The sequence below is a fragment of the Drosophila tropicalis genome, unplaced genomic scaffold (genome assembly GCF_018151085.1).
Source record: "Drosophila tropicalis isolate 14030-0801.00 unplaced genomic scaffold, ASM1815108v1 contig_593, whole genome shotgun sequence".
Taxonomy (NCBI): Eukaryota; Metazoa; Arthropoda; class Insecta; order Diptera; family Drosophilidae; genus Drosophila; species Drosophila tropicalis.
The window spans coordinates 17,331,115-17,350,511 of record NW_027173070.1 but is presented as its reverse complement, the minus strand read 5'-3'; the positions used below and the strand labels follow the sequence as shown (position 1 = coordinate 17,350,511).

Below are 19,397 nucleotides of genomic sequence, written 5' to 3'. Positions count from 1 at the left end.
GTAATTGTTCATGGTTGAAAGACGGTATAAATACAAAATGCAATTGCCCTCTGTGATTTTATCATTTGATAAGAATGTAAGTTTGGCCCTTGTTGAAAAATTAAATATTATACTTTGGCAGTTAAATGAAGTAGTAAACCGGAACACCAAAAATCACAAAAGCGATTATATAAATGTTTATTGATGCATAAATTTGCTTATTGTTTTTGGCAAATGATTTTGTAGCAAATCCACAAGTCATAAAATAGAACTCAAAGAGTACAGATTTTGTTTAGTTTCTTACACTCTCTTATTCTATATACCTACCTACTATACATACCTATTTTTCGTCTTTTTTTAACGTCTTCGTTATCTGCGTGGTGTGATTTTATGCCATTTCATGCTTATTGTTGTTAAGAGCTAACAATTTCACCAAAGAGTCAATATTAAAAAATAAATAAATATTAGGTACTTAAATTGTTCAAAGTACATAGCCATAAATTAAAAATTTGCCGCCGTGTAAAAAAGGTCAACAAATTGTTGTAGTATAAAACCGTTTAGCAATTATTGTTGGAAATACCAAAAAAAAAAAACTGCACTTAAAAGCGGGGGATGTTCTACAGATGCTGATATATATATGCATATATATTGTTTTTATATAGTATATAGTGTTGTGCTTTGGTTTTTACGTTTTGTAAACCTGTTTTTATTCATTCATAATCTGACTGAGAGAGGTGTGCGTATGTGTGTTGTGTTTGTGTGTGTTTAAGGGCTTTGTCCTAAGTAATTTTTTATGAGACGTTCCTCTGAATCACATTGTTTTTTCTGTAAATTAAAAGCTTAGTTTAGCTAGTATTTTGTATTATCAAACAGTTTTGTGGGTTTTCCATGAAACACACTCTCAGCGGTTTTTTGTTATCATCAAAACTCTTATTTTTTATAACCTTGAATTGTGGAGCAGTATTTAAATGATTATATGCTACATTTTAATTAGTTTGGCGACATTAAGCAGAACTACATATCCATATAACTCTTAAGAGATTATATTCCCTTCGCTAATAGTCGCTTTTTTCAAGCTAATAGTTCCTAAGAGATGGAGAGAGAGAAAGGGTATTCAGAAGGCGTTTTGAAGTCTCCTTTACTGATAATGCGTTTTGTTGTGGCACGAGTTCCAGAGAAACACCGCAGATTTTAAGTCACGCTGTATTCAAATGAGCACAAACATTGATAAGCCAAGATTTTGTTGAACTGCATCTTATGATGGGGAAATAACATTATTTGGAATAACATATAAATATTTTTCTTGAGTATTACGTTTCTTCAATACAATGATTATTATTATTGTTTCATTTGAATTAGTCTACGCATTAAGTATTACGACTTGGCTTTAAATCGACTGCTTAGCCAAGTATCAAATCCAATTGTTTCTGGGGCTAAGTGCGAGGGGTCTATGTAGCTTTAACTGTAATGTATTGGCACGTCAGGTAAATACATAGCACGCGCTCATGTCTGTCACATGTACAGCAGCTGGTCACGAAAATGAAAACTAGTTTGACCGTTAAATTGAACCGATCATCAGCCGTGAGCCGTCTGAGCGTCAACAGGTTGTAGACTGTCAAGTGGGGGTATTCCTATGTCCAATATCCAATTTATCATTTGAGAATATGCTAATAATTTCATGGGGAGCGCCTAGCACCAAAACTGAATGACAAAATGATTCATATTTACCTTCGACGACATCGCCGCAATACTGTATATATGTACTTGTATTTGAATCTTTGAAATTTGCACTTTGCTTCTTTTTTTTTTATGTGTGTATATCTTGTCTCGTCTGCCTTCAAGTCTTGCAAGTCACGCTTTATTCGGCTCGATTCCGTATTTGACTAAATCAAGAAGCTAAGTAAACTGTTCAGAGTACAACAAACGATGCCCCCTCAAACAGTTTAAGATGCCATGCCTCCAAAAAAATCATTTGGTTTTTCCCCCCCCAGAATCATGTGAAAGTATGCCAGCTTCGGGCTACCAAATTTCAGCTTAAATCAGTCAATGGCCACATGGTAGTATTACTCAGCTTACCAATCATGACTTGACCGAAATTTCGTTCATGCCCAATTGTTAAGGTTCTTGGGAATTCACGCTTGATTTTCCATTCAAGGTGTAAAGTACAAAATGATGATTAACAGAGTAGTTGGTAATTGCAATCCGTTCACTTATTGTATAACATCTGGTAGGAGAAAAGAAACACAAACATATAATAGAAACCCCTTTGCTTGCTTAGGTGGCAAAACTAGGCTCTAATAATTCTAGACAATATGGCAAAACGTTGCCAACTTGTGAAGTACCTGATATATTGCATTTCTAAAGTACATAAACGCAGTGAATTATTAAGGTCACTGCAAACTCGGTTTCCGCCTAAAGATATGGGAATCAATCAAACAAAGATTTCTACTATCTATGGAAATGTTTCTTATACTGGGGAAAATCGTGCCCAGACATAACGACTAAACTGACCTATGGCTAAATTATCTCGCTAATCATATTAAAACCGAAATCTTTCCAATGATTTTTCCATCTGTTCAAGCCACGCTCACTGGCTATAAAACAAAAACTTAATAGTACGATGTCTGGCATTGATTATAGGCCATATACTAAACAGGTCTCGCTTAAACTCTCTGGATTCGCTCTGGCTTTTTTGTTGTTTCATATTCGATATATGCATATGTATGTGTCTATATATCGACGCACATGAGATATAAGGGAAAAAATAAACCTTTTCGCAGAATTTAATTGATAAGAGGGAGCCATAATACGCTTCGCAAGCATGTTCGTTGGGGAATTCCCCACAGAGACTCATTGCTGGGGCTCTGGGGCTTGCAAGATCGATTGAATTGACGTCAAAGAAGTGTGTGAGTAGAGCTGCATGTTAATTCCCCAATTGATTTCCCCCCATAATGACAAGACCAAAGAAATTTCCATGTTTTAAATTACAATTTTATTTTCAATTTTTTTTTTTTTTATGAAAATATTTTTCATTTAACTTAAAATTAAATAACAATTTTTTCAACTTTTTTTTTATTTTTTTTTTTTGAAAAGCTAACATAACAAGACTTTAATTCTTTTTTTTAAATACAATAAGTTCAGTATGAACTAGAAATTATATAGATTTGACATTATCAATATGTATATATATTGTATGTTAAAGAAAAATTCAGCCAGCAGCTGGTCACGCGCTTGTGTGTCTGTAGGTACAATTGTATCTGTATCTCTGAGTCCGCAATATTGCGAAATTACGAAATGAGAGCGAGTATCTCTTTCTGTGTGTGTGTATGTTTAAGTGTGTTTGTGTATGTTTAAGAGTATTTGTGTGTGTGTTTGTGTGTTTGAGTGTAAGTGTGTGTGTGTGTGTTACTTCCGCGGCTACTTCAACTGCAAGTTCGTTCTACTGCATTCGATGAGGCTGGCCGCTATTGCCGGGCTTCAATGAAGGTCGCCCTCTCCAATTATATCCATCCTCTTGATACAATATAAGTATGTATATATAGTTATATATATCGCTTAAGGTATATACTGGATATATATGTATATATTGTGTGTTATAAGCTGATACCGTACGTCGGTTTCCCTTCCAAGGAACTCTCCAAAACGTTTGCGAGTCATCAACCTTTAACTGGTTTTTTGGTTTTTGCATTTTTTTCTCTTTTGTTGAAATTTGTTCATCGCTTGCCATCTTATTGGGCATGGTATTTCAATTCAATATGTAATGGGTTGGATCACACATTCTACACAGCCGGCAACTGAACAATGGGATGTTGTGGTGCATCCCAATGGGCTTCACAATAGTCGACCAATTGATTCTCGGCCTTATTGAGTTGCTCCTCATTCAGTTCGCCAGTCCAGGTCTTTTGCACCAGGCAGCACGATTCGATGGTCTCCTGTCCCAGAATGCGGCTCAGTTTCATGGCATCATCCACTTTGATCACATAGATGTCATTCTCATAGCAGAAGGCCTCCAAAAGAACCTCATGCATATGAGTGGCCGAGTCACCATCCTTGGGCACAGCCATGAGGCAGAAGAGTGAACCCTCCGGCGATTTTGATAAGACATTGATGGCAGCCGATAGTCCAACAATGACGCGTGATTCCATCTGGGCCCGCAGTAGAGCCTGCTTCACAGTGCGTCCAATCGGAGCACACTCCATATCCAATTGATGATGCATTGCTGTAGATTCCTCAACGACCATTTTGTTTGATTTTGTTTTAGATGGATTATCCAGTTGCGTTTGGTTTGAAATTTGGTTTTTTGGCTTATACAAAAGCTTCTTTATGGCTTGGCACTGACTTGCACTGCTTTTTAGCGTAGTCTTTATTATAGTGTTTTTTTTGTTTTGTATTTGTTAATTAACTTTTGATTATGAAATTCTTTTCACGTTTTTTGCTTTGCGCTCTTTGCTTGCTGTTTAGCCGCCGATCTGCGTTAACCGAGTCTCAACGTTGCTTCAATTTTGATTTGCAATTTCACAATGAATGCCTCCAACTTGGAGCTTGGAGCTTTTATAGCTGCCCTCTCCGTGAGGAACGATTTCTATGGAATTTCATCAGGCAATATTCAGAGAGCGCCCCCAGTGAGTAAGTGAGCGAGTGGGAGAGCGTTTGACGCTCTCTTTTGGGGAATTATGGGGGCCTGCGTAAAATCCCCATACGTGTCTCTCTCTCTTTCGCTCTTGCTTGTTCGTTTTGCTCTTCTCTTTTTATGCTCTTGGGGTTTTGTGTTTCTTCCAGGTAAAATTTCACTTAACGCCTTTACTCTCATAAAAAAAAAAAAATTTGTATTTTTTGCCAGACTCAGCTTTAAGATTTCCGTTAAATTTTATTTTACGATTTTATTTGGTTAATTAGCATGTCTTTTTTTTTTGGTTTGTTTTTGGGCGTTTCTTTCCATGGGGTGCACTTGCAGTTATTTGGAGGTCATAACACTTGATAAAGCCTTCTAAGAGATTTTTCGATTTCTTAGTTGAAAAAATTTGTCAGCAAAATTCAAGTAAATAGATTTTCTAGCAAAATCATTATTCTTCATCTGAACTCGATCCAATTCGTTGTACCAAGTGGCAGGAAGCCAAAAAAGTGTTCAGAAAAACCTAAGAAACAATATCATAAGTGAGTCAATTTTCGACGTCAAGGTCTCTCGATTTTACTAATTAATGATCGTTTTCAGACGACGTACGACAAACATTTGTATATAAAATTTAAATGAAATGAATTAAAAACTTTTCATTTGAATTTTTAGTGAATGAAATCTGTCCGGGGGGGCGTTGTGGGTGTTGGGTTACCTCTTAGCACAATGGGCACGTGTGGTGCAACAAAAAAGGTGTCAATAGCTTCTTCCCGTGCTCTTATTTACACACTTTTTATACAGAAAATTGTCTGTCGCTTTTTATCAATTGAACCTCGGAGAGTTGAGTGAAATAACTACGCCATATACATACATATATCTATACTATATGTGTGTATATCTGACGAGTTCAACTACCCATCCGCTAAATTGGCGCGTATATTCTTACTTGGTCAATGCATTTTGATTTAAATGAAATATTTTGTATTGTTTTTGTCTTTTGGTCGGTTTATTTTGATTCGCCAAGCATATTTGTGTTGACGAAGGGTGTACAGTTTATTCGTTGTTATTAATGTCGAATGACAAGTTTTATAAATAGCCACCTGCAAAAATGCACCTGTATGCAAGCTCTCGTTTACTACATACTCTCACATGTCAATGGGGTTGAATAAACTGATGCCCAATCAGCACTTTTAACCCATCTCAACATCTCCCAACCCCCAACACCCCGATGAAAAACCCACCGAACTCTGCTTGTTTATTGTTTTGAATTTTTGGGATGGTTCGATATGCATATTTCTTAATCACCAACTATCCGAGCCTCTGTATTTCACTTTCAAGACAGGGTGATCTTTATAAAAAGAGCGAGTTCTTCTTCGAACAATCTTGAGAAATGAAATTGAGGAATAAGTCCATCATGAACCCTCAAATGAGGCGGTCCATAATAGCAGGATGGACTTGTCTTGTGAGGAATCAAACTTATGAACCTTGTGAACCTATGTATATTAAACAAATTAACCAATTTAGCAATTCCTTAAGCTTCTTTATCATCCTTGTGTCAATAAATACGGATATTGCCCTTAATATCCAAGTAACCAACTTTTTATAGCACTGGAAACAATTTTCGTTTTCGTTACCACTTAACACATTAAAATTAATTCCCAGCAACCTTTTCGATATGTTCTGGAGTTGAATTTAGGTCATTGAGGCTTTAAAACGCATCCATCAAACTGAAATCTGCGGTGCTCTAGATATAAACTTATACGACTCTGAAATATTATATAAACCTTAAAACAAAGTACCCTTAAATAATAATTAATATTTGGTTATTAATATGTCGAAAAACCCAACAACAATTCCTTATGGAATACCTATCATAATGACCAACAACTCAAATTTTCAAGAAAAGTTCAAATAGACTTAAAACTGATATAAAGGAGTTACTTCTCTTACAATCGAGCTAACTATATACTAAAATCACAATTAAATAAAAAATAGTTAAAGTTCAAAGTTTAAAAAATATAACGATTTCTGTATTCTAACAAGTTAGATAAAATGTTATTGGTTCTTTTCATTCAAAGATGCTTCTTAATTAACATATTATTATTATCAGACTAATGCCACTTGTACTTAATAAAGTTGAAGGCAATAATTTTTATGATGGTTTTAATAAAAATTAAAACATTTCTATGGTCGTCTCCTAAGCATCATTCAATGAAATTTTGTATAGATTCCATTTTCTTACAGTTTATGGCCCTGAGAGTCATCATTTCATTTTGCTTTACTACCAAATTTCTATATTTAAACTTATTGTGAAATATGATAAACTCTCGTCGCTGTTGCCAAGCGTCTTCTTCGAAATAATAATCATAAATTTGTGTTTCTTTGACGCCTCTGAAATGCAATCTTTAAATATTTTAAATTAATACTTAAGAAATTTATTTAAATCTTTAACATAACTGTACTTGTGGCCGTTTATGCGCAATTTTGAACTTGTTCCCACCCTTTTTGTTTATTTTAGCATTATTGTTAAATTTCACAAAATTAATGCAATATAATTTTCAAAGAGTTTAATGAACTTCCTGGAAAACAGAACAAAATCATAACGAAGTGTAATTTGAATTTAAAATAAACACAGCAAATAAATACACAATTCAATGAACTTAAAGTAGATATACTCTTCTTCTGGTATTGTTGGTAAATTTAACTACGAGGAACTACTCACGTTTACCAAAATGTTTTAATAATACTGACCTATGAGAAAACTATAAAAAAAATATGACAATAACACGGCTTGCATATGTTAAAATCAGCATAAAGCTTGTGGTAGTAAGCAGAAAAAAATATACTTTTTGCGCGCCAAAATTACCTCAAAAGTGGCCAATGAACTATGGCCCTGTACCTGACCATTGTAATTATATGTACCTACATGAATTTCGGTGTCAGATGACAGCTGCATTGTTTACCTGTTTTTGTCTGCATTTTGATGGTGCATCAATTCGTCTTGTGGTGAAATGCCTAAATGCTGAATCATGCCAGAGAAGCTGAAAAAAGTGGCCAACATGAAGTACTTCATACATACCAAACTTCTCTCCCTCGCTCAAATGGCATGGCTGACAAGGAAAACTGGTTTTGAGAATTCCCCCAAATTGGTGCGTTTCGCATTGAGCCAGTTTTACTTTTAACTTGTGGTATGGAGGTGAGTCCAAAGTTCGGTTCAGTTGGTCTTACCTGATGTTTGAGGCATCGTCACCGTCATCGTCGCGTTTCCCTCACGTGCACCATTGCCCAGTGTGCCGGTCTTGCCAAGATGTGAATGCAGCAGCAGCAACATGCATATAGATGATGGGGATTTTTATTTTTGAGCGGGAAAACCCCGAGCCAAGTGAAGGCAGTTCTACATTGAAAAGCCCCTCCAAAAATTTATGAGTGAGAGGGTAATTTAATCATGGTTAGTTGGTACTTTTTGCTCTCTGTAAGTTTTTTTGATTAAAATAAGTGGATTGGCTAACGAGGCTCAAGCGTTATCAAGGTGATTCCCATTGGCGATACATTGGTTTCTTTAGATAGACTTGTAATTTACCCAAAAATGTGAAATTATTAAGCGTGACGATCTCGAGAGTCGTAAAAATAGATTATCTAGTAAATTTGTATGGAAATCCCTAAAGCTCAAATGCGAAAAAATTTGCATAAATATTGAATAATGCAAAATGCATCACAGAAATACGTTAAAGCGTAAATTTAAAAACAGCTTTTACAATCAAGTTGGCAGTACCGTTCTGCTTCCATAGCTTTTGTTCGCTCCCACCATTTTCTTTCTATCCACCACCATTTTGTGCTCTCTCTCTCTCAGTTTAACCGGCGTTTGAAAAAGCTCTGCTCTCTTCTGCTCTGTCAATATAAACAAATGAACATCTGTTTCATTTAGCTCTTCAGTGTTGGTTAGCGAGCGAATTCTGCATTTGTTTTTATTTTTTTTAAATATTTACATAACCTGCCTGGTGATAATTAAGTCATTACAACCATAACAATTACTTTGTGACATTTTAAAGTACAAATTCTCAAAACAATTATCAAGTAACTTTGCTATACAACACCGTCCAGCCCACGCAGTCGCTTTGGCTAAACACAAAAAGCTCTCATCAAAGTCAAAGAAGTCAAAAACGGAACAACAACAAACAAGATGAGAAGACCAAAAGAAATGACCAAATCTTGATGTGCCCCCAAAACAGAAAAGAAGTCAAGACAATTAACTGCCATGGAATGGAAACTAAAGCGTCATTCGTTGAAGCGAATGTTGAAGTAAGATAAAAACCGCAGACAAAAACCGGCTGGCACTCATTCAGTTCGTTGCTGGTCGACGGAAGTGACGGTTAACGAGAGAAAAGTTTTGCTTCATAGGAAAAAAATATAACGTAAAATCCCGTCGTCGTTGGCGATAATCGATCAAACGGAATACATTTATATACGAAAATTTGTTTACAATGGAGTATCTACACTATGCCTATGAGAAACTGTTTGGCACCGGCTCCCAGATCAATGGCACGCAATGTTCCAACCACACGTGAGTTTTTCTAAAAATTGAAGCTTTTCACACTGTGCGAAAACTCAACTGGGGAATTTATTTGAGGGGAGTTCCAAAAGTGATTAATAAGACCTTTCCCAAAAAAACAAAATGTACTTTTAGACCACGAAAAGTGATTTGTTTTGGCAATGTTCTGCTGGATCGCATAGTCAAGCTAGAAGATCCGGAACTGCTTAAGCGTTATGATCTAAAATTGGGTTCGAAAGGCGAAATGGAACTGGAGAAGCTTAACCAACTGGCTTTGGATGCTGCCAATAGGTAAGACATGATTTATAAGTTTCACATTTGCCAATTAACACGTACATTTTCTGTGCTCAGTTCCCATTGTCTGACGAATCCCGGCGGCTCTGCCCTGAATACAGTTCGGATCTTAAAGCAATTGGGTACAGATGCTTTGTTCTTTGGAGCCGTGGGAGCCGACAAACATGCCGAACAATTGCGTTCGATATTCGAAGAACGTGGAATTGATGCCAAGCTACAGACTGTCGACTCCTCCCACACTGGACAATGTGTGTGCCTTATGTATAATGATAATCCCACTTTGTATGCCAATATTGGTGCCTCGGCTTTATATTCACTTGAGCCATTCAAACATGCCGTCGCCCATGAAGGGGAGACATTCTTACGTCCAGTGGAACGACGACAAATTGTATATATCGAAGGCTTCTTTGTGCCCAAGCGTGAAGAAGTCTGTGTTTATATAATGCATCATTTGATTAGAGAACGTCGTCGCATGGCCTTGAATCTAAGTGCTCCGTATATTGTGAAAAATCACACTCAGACCATTATGCAATTAGCGTTGAGAGCTTTCTTCATCTTTGGCAATCGTCAAGAGTTCGAGGAACTGGTCAAAGCAACGGGTCACACGAGTATAGATGAACTGGCCAACAAATTGCTTGAAGGTGGCAATATTAGAGTAATACTTATCACAAATGGTTCAAAGGGTGTTCAGATTATCACCAACTATGTGGAAGAACAATCTGGTCCAGGTCCCATCATTTTTGAGGACTACAGAGCTCAACAGGTGGACGAATTGGTAGATGCAACAGGTGCTGGTGATTCATTTGTCGCTGGTTTCCTACATGCCTGGCTAGAGAGGCGTTCCCTGAGCGAAAGCATACGCATTGCCACAAATGTGGCTGCCAAAGTGGTCACACAAGTTGGCTGCAATCTTCCTCAGACATGAATTTATGAAATTATTCACCGATAATCTCTTTAATAAGTGAGTGAGCACACACACACACAAAATATGGCACCAAAGTAGACTTTTGTTTGTATGAATCTTGTACATCCATTTAGTAGTTAGTTCCTTCTCAAAGCAATGTACTTAGTCGTTAAGCTGAATATATGTATAACAATCTTGTATAAAACAAAAAGTCATTTGTTTTTACTTGGAGTGCATTCGCACTTGGTGTAAATGAGTATAAAAGATAATCTATAGTTGGAAGTTATATTTACTTGACCTTGGTAAATAGACTGTACTATACTCTATATGTATCTGAAATTTTGGCACAAAACTGATAGCTTATCAGCACAACAGTCAGACAGTCAATAGCAAAGGTCATATGAACTATCGATGAGTGGCAAAAATGCAAAGGATGATAAATAAACGAGCAGAGACTTTGTTTTTGCAATCATTATAATCTGCTGTGAGTGAATTCCCCGTCATAATTATGACATATTATATATCAGTTGAAGTATATTTAAATTAAGTCGAATTGCCTTATCGTCCAACTCAGATAATTTTCTATTTGATTATGTATTTTGGGTCATTAACACTTTCTATTTGCGCTGTTGTTTTTTTTTTTTTTTTGGTTATTTACTTGAATTACGCTTATTATATAGAATTGTTTAACTTTGAGTTTTCTTAAAAATGCACATAAAGTAAATTGTAGAATCTTTGTTTAAGCTTTGGAAAATTCCATTCAGTATTTCTCATTCCTATTTCTCCCGGTAATTACTTTTTATATATAGGACGATATTTCTTACAAAAGAGCTATACTCTATTATCTGAAGAATTATCTCAAAAGTGTTATGAGTTTTACTTAATAAAATGTGAATCATATTATGTTTATCTCTAATTAGAGATTTATGTATATGAATTAATGTTAGTTGGTTGGATGTTTGTGGAAAATCCATTTCGAAACGAAGTTGTCGTCAAAATAAACACGTTTACTATGTATATTGTTGATCATAAGTTTCATTTCAAGAACTTTAACGTTTTAAGTACCTATAACATCTATAATGCTAAAACGATTTGAATGCATATCTTAAGCTCTTAATGAAATACTTTTGTATGCAGTACATTTGTACGATGTTCTTTCCAATAATTAGTTTTAGCTTTTTGTATTATGAAAACAAAATGACATTTGGTAGAAATCCTCGCTTGCCTTTGTCTTGCTTTATCTGATCACAATTCCCAACTGGTTTTAGCATTGTAGTTGTGGTATGGCCTTACAATTATAAAGTAATTAGCCAAGTTTGCTTTTGGGAGAACTTGGTAGTTCTTTAAATATAAACATATAAACATTACTTTACTGATAACTTTTTGTTTGTCCCAAAATCAATTCGAAGGTGCTCATTCCTAAGATTCAAATACTTTTAATCAATAATAATAAAAACTAACTAAAATAAAAATATCACAAAAATTCATTATGTCATTACTTTTTCTTTTAATTCCCTTTTAATTATTTATTTATTTATATTTATTTAATTCATTCAAAACCATTGTTGTACAACAAATTGATACATACTTTCCCAAAATGAGAATTGTGAAGGCAATGTGAACTTTACAAATCAGAAATTAGCACAATCTTCTGTGTTTTTGCATATATTAAGTAAAAATTGCATTACTCATTTGTAAGAAAGAAGTCATTCGTTAATGAGAGAGATATCAGCAGGGTTCACATTATTGGGATTCACTTTAACGATTGTGTTTAAAAATAAACCCAATGAGCTTAGCTGACCCACTTGAGGAACTCCCCCACAAATCAACAAAGTTAACAAACAATCATCGACAATAGCTTTTAAATCTGGTTTTCTCATAGTTATTACGCTACATTTTGTATGTACCTAATATAGTTTTGCAGGCAAACAAACGATTTTCTTTATCTTCTGGCATGCTGACTTAGTCATAGAACAGCCCACATACATAAGTCAGTTGGCTAACAGCCCCTTCCAAAAATGGCAAAAAGTAACAAAAGCAACAAACAAATGCCGTCTAGTTATCATCAAAGTAGATTCTCTTCTTTTTGGGGTTGGTTTGGTAAGATAGAAGGAGATTTTTGGGGATCTGATATTCCTCATACATGTTTGCAAATCGTTAACAAAACTAAGCCGCATTAGCAATGCCTGTATAAACAGGGCTAAATCTTTAACAAGCAGCAGCTGATGTACTGAGAACAATCAACAAAAAGTAATGCTAAAATTGCTTGGCTTAGGAATGGAAAGCATATTCTGGAATCTTTTAAAGTTGGCTAATTGGCAGAAAGCTGCTTAAACTGCTCCACACACACACACACATGGCCAAGAGGCAAAAGGCCAAGTACTCTTACACACACAAATAAAACTACCTCCCCCTCCGTTCCTAAATAGAGAGTTTAAATCACATCAGCTGGCAATTTACTGGCTCCTGTTAATTACTTGATATTAATTTTATACAAGCTCTCGAACGAAGAACCCTAACCAATTTGATTGTTTCCTCCACTAGTCCTAGTCGTTGGATCCTTCTGGCCTTCGGTTTTTGGGGCCCTAAAAGCACACGTAATTAATGTCATCATGTGGTTTACAGGGTTAACAGTTCTACCCCCTTACAGACCTCTCCAGCAGACAGTGTCCACTTTGATGTGGCGTCTAGGCCATGGCTGAGGGCCTTCATTTGTTGTCCACTTGCCATCTTGCCTGCCAGATTGAACATTGGACTAAGACCTGCTTACAAATGTGATAATTAAATGTCATCGTTGTCAGCGTCATTTGCACTGGCTTGGCTATTTAATTTATAATAAATTGCCATTTAGCAAAATGCACTGAGAGAAAAGCGCAGTATTTGTGTTCTTCAATGAAATCATGCTTCTATAAGACAATATTAATAAACAAAATAGTAGAAAGTTAACAATTTAAACAGTGGTGGAGAAAAAGTGTTTTAATTTAAGCAATTAAATCAATCATAGATCTGCATCGAAATCAAAAAATGGTACCATAATTATTTTTACTACCATGGCAGTGTATGGAGGTCATTGCAAAAATATTTGTCCTTTGATTTATGTGCAACAGCAGAAGCAGCAGCAGCAACAGCCAACATGGCATCCATTTGGTCAGCTGTAACTGACATTGCATATTTGCTCTGCCCGTTCCATCACCTTCTCTTATTGCCCATGTTTGCTTAAAATATTACGCATACGCCATCAGACCGAATGCCAAGGACAAAAAAAAAACACAAAAACGAAAACCAAGGGGTCCCCCCGTCTTATGCCGAATAAAAGCAAAAATGGAAAACCAGTTGTTGGCTTTTTAGCTGGCCTTTTGGTCTCCCTTTTTGCCTTTTTGCGGCATAACGCGCGGTTAAGTGGCCATAATGTGTGCTTTTATGGGCTTGGCATTGGCATTGGAAGGTCCTGCCGCCGCTCCCATTTCCACTCATAGGGTTCTTGGTCTTATTTTAATTCCTCACCATATTTGCTGAGCCAGCATTGTTGCTGAATTATGTTATGCTCTGTCCCGGGCACAGTCAGCCGCTTGTTGATTTTCCCTTCTGTAGAGAGATTCGCTTTATGTCTGGTCAAAATATTTGACTCTGACTCTTGGTAATGTTTGCTCAGTTGTTTACGGATAATCCGGTTTTATTGTTTAATAAGTCATGCTATCCAGCTTGCTGTGGTGTCTGGTCGGTTCGTTTCGGGTTTGGCATAAATGTTAGCGGCTCGTTGGCTTTTTGGCAGCATGTGTGAACAGGATATGGGCAAGGACATGTCAAATGTAGGGGGTGACAGGTAGATAAAGTTCTTCTGAAAAATTGTTTGTTGCAAAATCAATGACCAAAATTAAATGGGGCTGTTACATATGCCTCAAAGATTAAACTGGAAATGTTTGGATCAAAATAAAATTTTATTGACGCAGAGGATGAGAAAACTGATGTGGGATACGGTTCAAGTCTCTTTGTCTAGTTTTACTTTTATTAATTAAATTTTAAAGCATACTTTTAGGCTTTCCGGTCTGCAGTTCTTTAATGTAATAAAGCTTTTTATTACACAATACTACAAATCTTTCAAATTTCTGACTCTCTCTGAAGAACTGGTTTCTTTTAATGAAAATAAATTTCATTCATCTTCAAATTGTATTTACAATTTCAATTAGGCAGAAATCATTAAGTTGAGTTTTTAATGTTTCATCTTTGATATTATTTTGAGCATAACTAATGAAACTAGTCTTAAATTATCTGAATAGAAATAGAATCTCTACAGATACTTCTCTGACCCACTCATTTTGCGGTGACTGTACCTGAAAGCAAAGTAATTCATTAACTTGATTCAATGCTGAATTGATTGACGTAAATCATTTTCGAATTGGACTGAGAATCAAATTAAATTGCACAGATGTTTTTTATAGACGAAAGTCTTTTGGAATATATGGAAAACCTTTGATGTAATTTCTTACTTAATAAGTCCAACATTTCAAAATCCCCCACGCTCAACACTCAATTGGCATCACATTATTAGCCAATTAGCTAAATTATAGCCTACTCGCAAAATGTCCTTTTAGCTAAAAAAGGACAATTGTCCCCTTGATCCATGCAATCAATTGCAATACATTGGCAGGGTGTTAAGTGGCGAAATAAAAGCCATTTGTCCAGCACTTTGCAGTACAGTTTCAAGTGGTCTTTGTCTCGATTCTCACTCACCAGCAATTGCCGCAATGCCACGAATTGAAGAGATTGCCTTGGTAAACATAAATATACGCATTTGGAAATATCTGGCTATATTGTATCCCAACGGAGAGAACAATTGGCGCAAATATGCCTTCGTGTTGCCAGTTTGCCTGATGAACGTATTGCAGTTCATCTACTTGCAACGGATGTGGGGCGATCCCCCAGCATTCATATTGAATGCGTTCTTCTTTTCGGCCATATTCAATGCCTTAATGCGTACATTGCTGGTCATAGCGAAACGTGTACAGTTTGAAGCATTTTTGGGGGAACTGCAACGGTTGTACGAAGTTATATGGGCAACAGAAGACAGCATTTGTTGCGGCATATTGCAGCGGGCTGAACGAGAAGCACGTGACATAGCTATTTTCAATTTGTGTGCATCCTTTCTTGACATTACGGGTGCTGTGGTCTTTTCCCTTTTTAGCAGGGACAGAGGTGAGTCGACTGGGGGCTGGATATATTACATTCATTCCACTTGCTCTTCTCAATTACAGTGCATCCGTTTGGCATTGCTTTGCCTCAGGTGGACATGACACGTTCGCCAGTATATGAAATTTTCTATATTCTTGAAATACCCACTCCGGTAGTCCTTTCGATAATGTATATGCCTTTCGTCAGTCTATTTGCTGCCTTTGCCCTCTTTGGTCGTGCCATGTTGCAAATTTTGTCGCACAAATTGTCGCGTATAAAGGACCTAAGGACATCGCAGGAACGTTATCAAATGCTCATACGTTGTATTGACTTTCATTTACATGTCGTAAAGTAAGACCACAAATTGAAATTTCTCTCATCAATTGAATTTCAATTGAAATTCTTTTCTTATTCAGTTATGTTAGAATGTTCAATGAACTAGTCACTTTCATTGTGGGCGCTGAGGCCATCATCTTTGGCTCCATCATTTGTTCCCTGCTGTTTTGCTTAAATTTGGTAAGCAATTCATTAATTCAGTCAACTAAAACTTAAAGTACTTCAAATTTGGTGAAAATGCTTTAAATTTCTCATCTTTGTCTCATATTTGATCTTTTAGATACACTCATCTACTCAAATGATATCGGTTATTATGTATATATTTACCATGCTTTATGTTCTCTTCACCTACTATAACAGGGCACAAGATTTGGTTGTTGAGGTAAATATGAATTGAATTACAATGACAAGTTTTAACCATGTAATACCCTGTGCCATAGAGCAATCATGTGTCTGAGGCTGTGTATGAGGTGCCTTGGTATGAGTGTGATATACATTTTCGGAAAACTCTTCTGATCTTTTTAATGCAAACTCAAAGAACATTGGTGGTGAGTATTTTTCGCTTTTCATTTCAGTTTTCTTTTCAATTTTTTTTGGTTCTTTTTGCATTTTGTAGACCAGATTTTAATCCTAGTCTTTTGGCTTTATGTATGCGCTCCATTTCGTTTCATCTCTCGACAGATAAAAGTTGGCAACGTTTACCCCATGACTTTGGCCATGTTTCAGAGTTTGTTGAATGCGTCCTATTCCTATTTTACCATGTTGCGTGGCGTGACCAACAAATGAGCTGGAAGCCCGTAACCAAAAAACTGAGAGGACAGAGTGAACCCAAAAAGGAAGTTGCCAGCAATCTGAGTAATGCAAAAAGTTGTTGTTGTTTAGCATGGGATGGCATTTGCATACGTTCGTATACGTTCTCGTTCTCATCCTCGTCATCGTCGTCGTCGACATCATCGTTTGAAAGGATTTAATCGGACTGCTGGTAGTTTTGTAGTTGTTCGTGTTTAGAGAGTAGTGTTGGCATGTAGCCCATAGAATGTAGTAGTAGCTCGGTCGAGAGTCCTTTGGCTTTTCTGGCTGCCAGGCAAATATGTAGTTTGTTGCATTTTCCTAGGCACATGTTTTTGTTTGCTTTAAAATCTCCCTCCATCTGCCTACTTTCTCTCCTTCAAACAAGTAAACACCATGCAATAAGAATGTTTTTCAAATTGGTTGCAGCTGTTTAGCAAGCCAAATGTATGTAAATTAAGAAATCAAAGCGAAAACGAGTATCTACTTTATGTACTTTGGGAATTATGCGAGTTCAATTTCAAATTGAATTAAATGCATATAATTTGCACGAAATGTGGCAGGTAAGGCCATAAATTTCTTTAGAGATGAGTCAAATTGTAATTGGTAATGCGACTCAGTTGATTATAACATTGAAGAGGAAAAGCACTATATGATATATCAGTTATTTACCACATACCTCAGTGTTTAGTAACTTGTTCTTGGTTTGTCAAATTTAATAAATGAAAAGCATAATTTATAATGTATTAATTTCTTTAATTTTCCTTACATATTTCTTTACAACTGTGACCCAAGAAATGAAAGTGTCTTAATGCTAAATGTTGCTCATCTCTCATTGAAATCTCATAATTGAATAAACTAGCTTTGGGCTTAAATTTATGCAATTAATTAGCTTATTGAATCTGTTTTAGTTTACAAATTTTATGTACTTAAACTCTAGCAAATTCGATTTGCAATGCTTTCGCTTAGGTTATAAATTAAAACCATTGCATACTTCTAGGCAGCAACATGAAAATTTTGCAAATTTGCATATTTTAGTCTTTTTGTTCTGTTGTTAATTAAAAAGCCTGTCTAAAAACTAGTTGTCTGGCAGCAATAGCAATTTAATTAACATTAGTCATGTCCTTTATTATGCAAATAAATAGCAGGAGTAACAACAACAGCAACAACAATAGCAAAAATAGCAGGAAAACCGTTTAAATGACCGAACAACAACAATAACAACTTAATTTAAAATTCATTATAACTGACACCGAACTAGTTAAACAACAGTGGAAGCAGCAGCATCGGCAGCTCCGGCTAAAACAAAAGGACTACTATACAAGGGCGCGCTTGATAAAATTGAAATGAACGGCGAATGGCGAACTTGAAATACGCAAATAAACTTCAAAGGACTTGAAACGTTAAGAGGACCCCACGCTGTGTGTGTGCGCTATGTGTATGCCTTACACATAAATAACAGCAAGCCGGTGGGGCTTTTGAGGCGCCTCTCCATTTTCGTTGCTCATGGCGTATACTTAATTTTATTATGAGGTGTCAAGTGGGGAGAAAGGATCTAGCTGACTTTCGCCCATTGTTTGTGTAATTTATGTGTGTGGCCTCCGTGTCGCTACCAGCCATTTGGTGGCAGCATTGGCGGACCCTGCAAGTGCAGGTAAACGCCTACAGGTCACGCCTCCAAACAAACTGAATTTTGCATTTTGCGGTTTCAGCGGGCAAAATGTGAACTTCCTTTAGGCTTTTGGTTTTTTCTTTTCTTGTGTCCTTACTTTTACTCGGTTTCTCTTTTCATTTTTTTCTATAGTTTTGTTGGAGGGAATATGCAAATGTGGCAGGAAATGTAAATGCGCCACCCGCGCGCCTCAACACGGAGTCGAGTCGAGTGTCCTGCTGCCTGTCTGCTGCATAAAATTAACAAGTTTTTGGTTTCGCTTTTCGGATATAAATGGGAACTGGGTGGCAACTGCTACTGTCATTCCGTGCCGTTTCCCTCCCCCATTTTACCCATTTACCTATTTTGTAAAACGGGGCGTCAAAGGTGGCGGCTTTTGTATAATTGAATTCATATGCATCAATGAAGGCAAGGCACAAACACACACCCAACTCCACATACACACACAAAACCACATGCCACCCCCTTCTGTCTTTGTATCTGTGATAAAAAGCAGGGGCGGAATTTTCATTGTAAATGGATTTTCAATTGCGGTTTTGCCACATTTTGCATAAATTGTCGTAATGAGTTTATTTCCAGCCTCAGTTTCAGCATCATCCAACGATAGCAAGTGGCTTCATTTGGCCTCCCACCATGTCCTTTTTCCCTCACACATTTTGCAAATTGTCAACTGGCTGTCATCCAGCTGACAGTTGTATTGACAGTTGTTGCTTTTACTGTTAATTTTAATTGTGGCATTTCGTTTCTGCCCGTTGACAGTTGATCATTATGATGATGATGGCATTTTGAAAATGAAATATTGTTGCCTGTTTTGTGGTTGAATTGAAGAAAGGAATGTCATTTAGTTATTTCCAATAAACTAATATTAGGATAAAGAGATTAAAGGAAAGCAAAGCACTTGATTAATGCTTATGAATAATAAACTAAAATTTTATCATCAACCAAACTTTGAAAGGTCAATTAATTTCAATTGTGGTGATGAATAATTTTTATGATGTGTTTGGGGAAAATGACAATGTTTAAGGACTTGAAGATTATCTTCAAGTTCAGCAGTTTTATCTATATCTCCAATGGTTTCTTATTCAAGTCGATT

The 19,397-nt window shown here is 36.3% G+C and overlaps 3 protein-coding genes across 3 annotated transcripts; 2 read left to right on the top strand and 1 right to left on the bottom strand.

The window, feature by feature from the left end:
- Positions 1–3,039: 3,039 nt before the first annotated feature.
- On the bottom strand, positions 3,040–4,486 carry Gadd45 (Growth arrest and DNA damage-inducible 45). Its single transcript, XM_068290011.1, has one exon. The coding sequence runs from the start codon at positions 4,218–4,220 to the stop codon at positions 3,759–3,761; it is 462 nt and encodes a 153-aa protein (XP_068146112.1). The 5' UTR covers positions 4,221–4,486; the 3' UTR covers positions 3,040–3,758.
- Positions 4,487–8,523: 4,037 nt separating this feature from the next.
- Positions 8,524–10,549, top strand: Adk3 (Adenosine kinase 3). The gene is made up of 3 exons (XM_068290009.1): positions 8,524–9,152; positions 9,276–9,431; positions 9,492–10,549. Exons 1-3 carry the CDS (start codon positions 9,073–9,075, stop codon positions 10,357–10,359), a joined length of 1,104 nt encoding a protein of 367 aa, XP_068146110.1. The 5' UTR covers positions 8,524–9,072; the 3' UTR covers positions 10,360–10,549.
- A 4,534-nt stretch (positions 10,550–15,083) lies between these two features.
- Positions 15,084–16,629, top strand: Or43a (Odorant receptor 43a). The gene is made up of 6 exons (XM_068291908.1): positions 15,084–15,531; positions 15,591–15,858; positions 15,924–16,023; positions 16,124–16,225; positions 16,284–16,391; positions 16,525–16,629. Exons 1-6 carry the CDS (start codon positions 15,084–15,086, stop codon positions 16,627–16,629), a joined length of 1,131 nt encoding a protein of 376 aa, XP_068148009.1.
- The last annotated feature ends 2,768 nt before the right edge of the window (positions 16,630–19,397 follow it).

What these genes read in the sequence shown, in the direction of transcription:
- Gadd45 (XM_068290011.1), bottom strand. Translation starts at nt 4,220, where the DNA reads ATGGTCGTTGAGGAATCTACAGCAATGCATCATCAATTGGATATGGAG.
- Adk3 (XM_068290009.1), top strand. Translation starts at nt 9,073, where the DNA reads ATGGAGTATCTACACTATGCCTATGAGAAACTGTTTGGCACCGGCTCC. An exon ending in ACGCAATGTTCCAACCACAC is followed by an intron (nt 9,153 to 9,275) that starts GTGAGTTTTTCT and finishes ATGTACTTTTAG; the next exon opens with ACCACGAAAAGTGATTTGTT. An exon ending in GCTTTGGATGCTGCCAATAG is followed by an intron (nt 9,432 to 9,491) that starts GTAAGACATGAT and finishes TTCTGTGCTCAG; the next exon opens with TTCCCATTGTCTGACGAATC.
- Or43a (XM_068291908.1), top strand. Translation starts at nt 15,084, where the DNA reads ATGCCACGAATTGAAGAGATTGCCTTGGTAAACATAAATATACGCATT. An exon ending in TTTCATTTACATGTCGTAAA is followed by an intron (nt 15,859 to 15,923) that starts GTAAGACCACAA and finishes TTTCTTATTCAG; the next exon opens with TTATGTTAGAATGTTCAATG. An exon ending in TGCTGTTTTGCTTAAATTTG is followed by an intron (nt 16,024 to 16,123) that starts GTAAGCAATTCA and finishes TTGATCTTTTAG; the next exon opens with ATACACTCATCTACTCAAAT.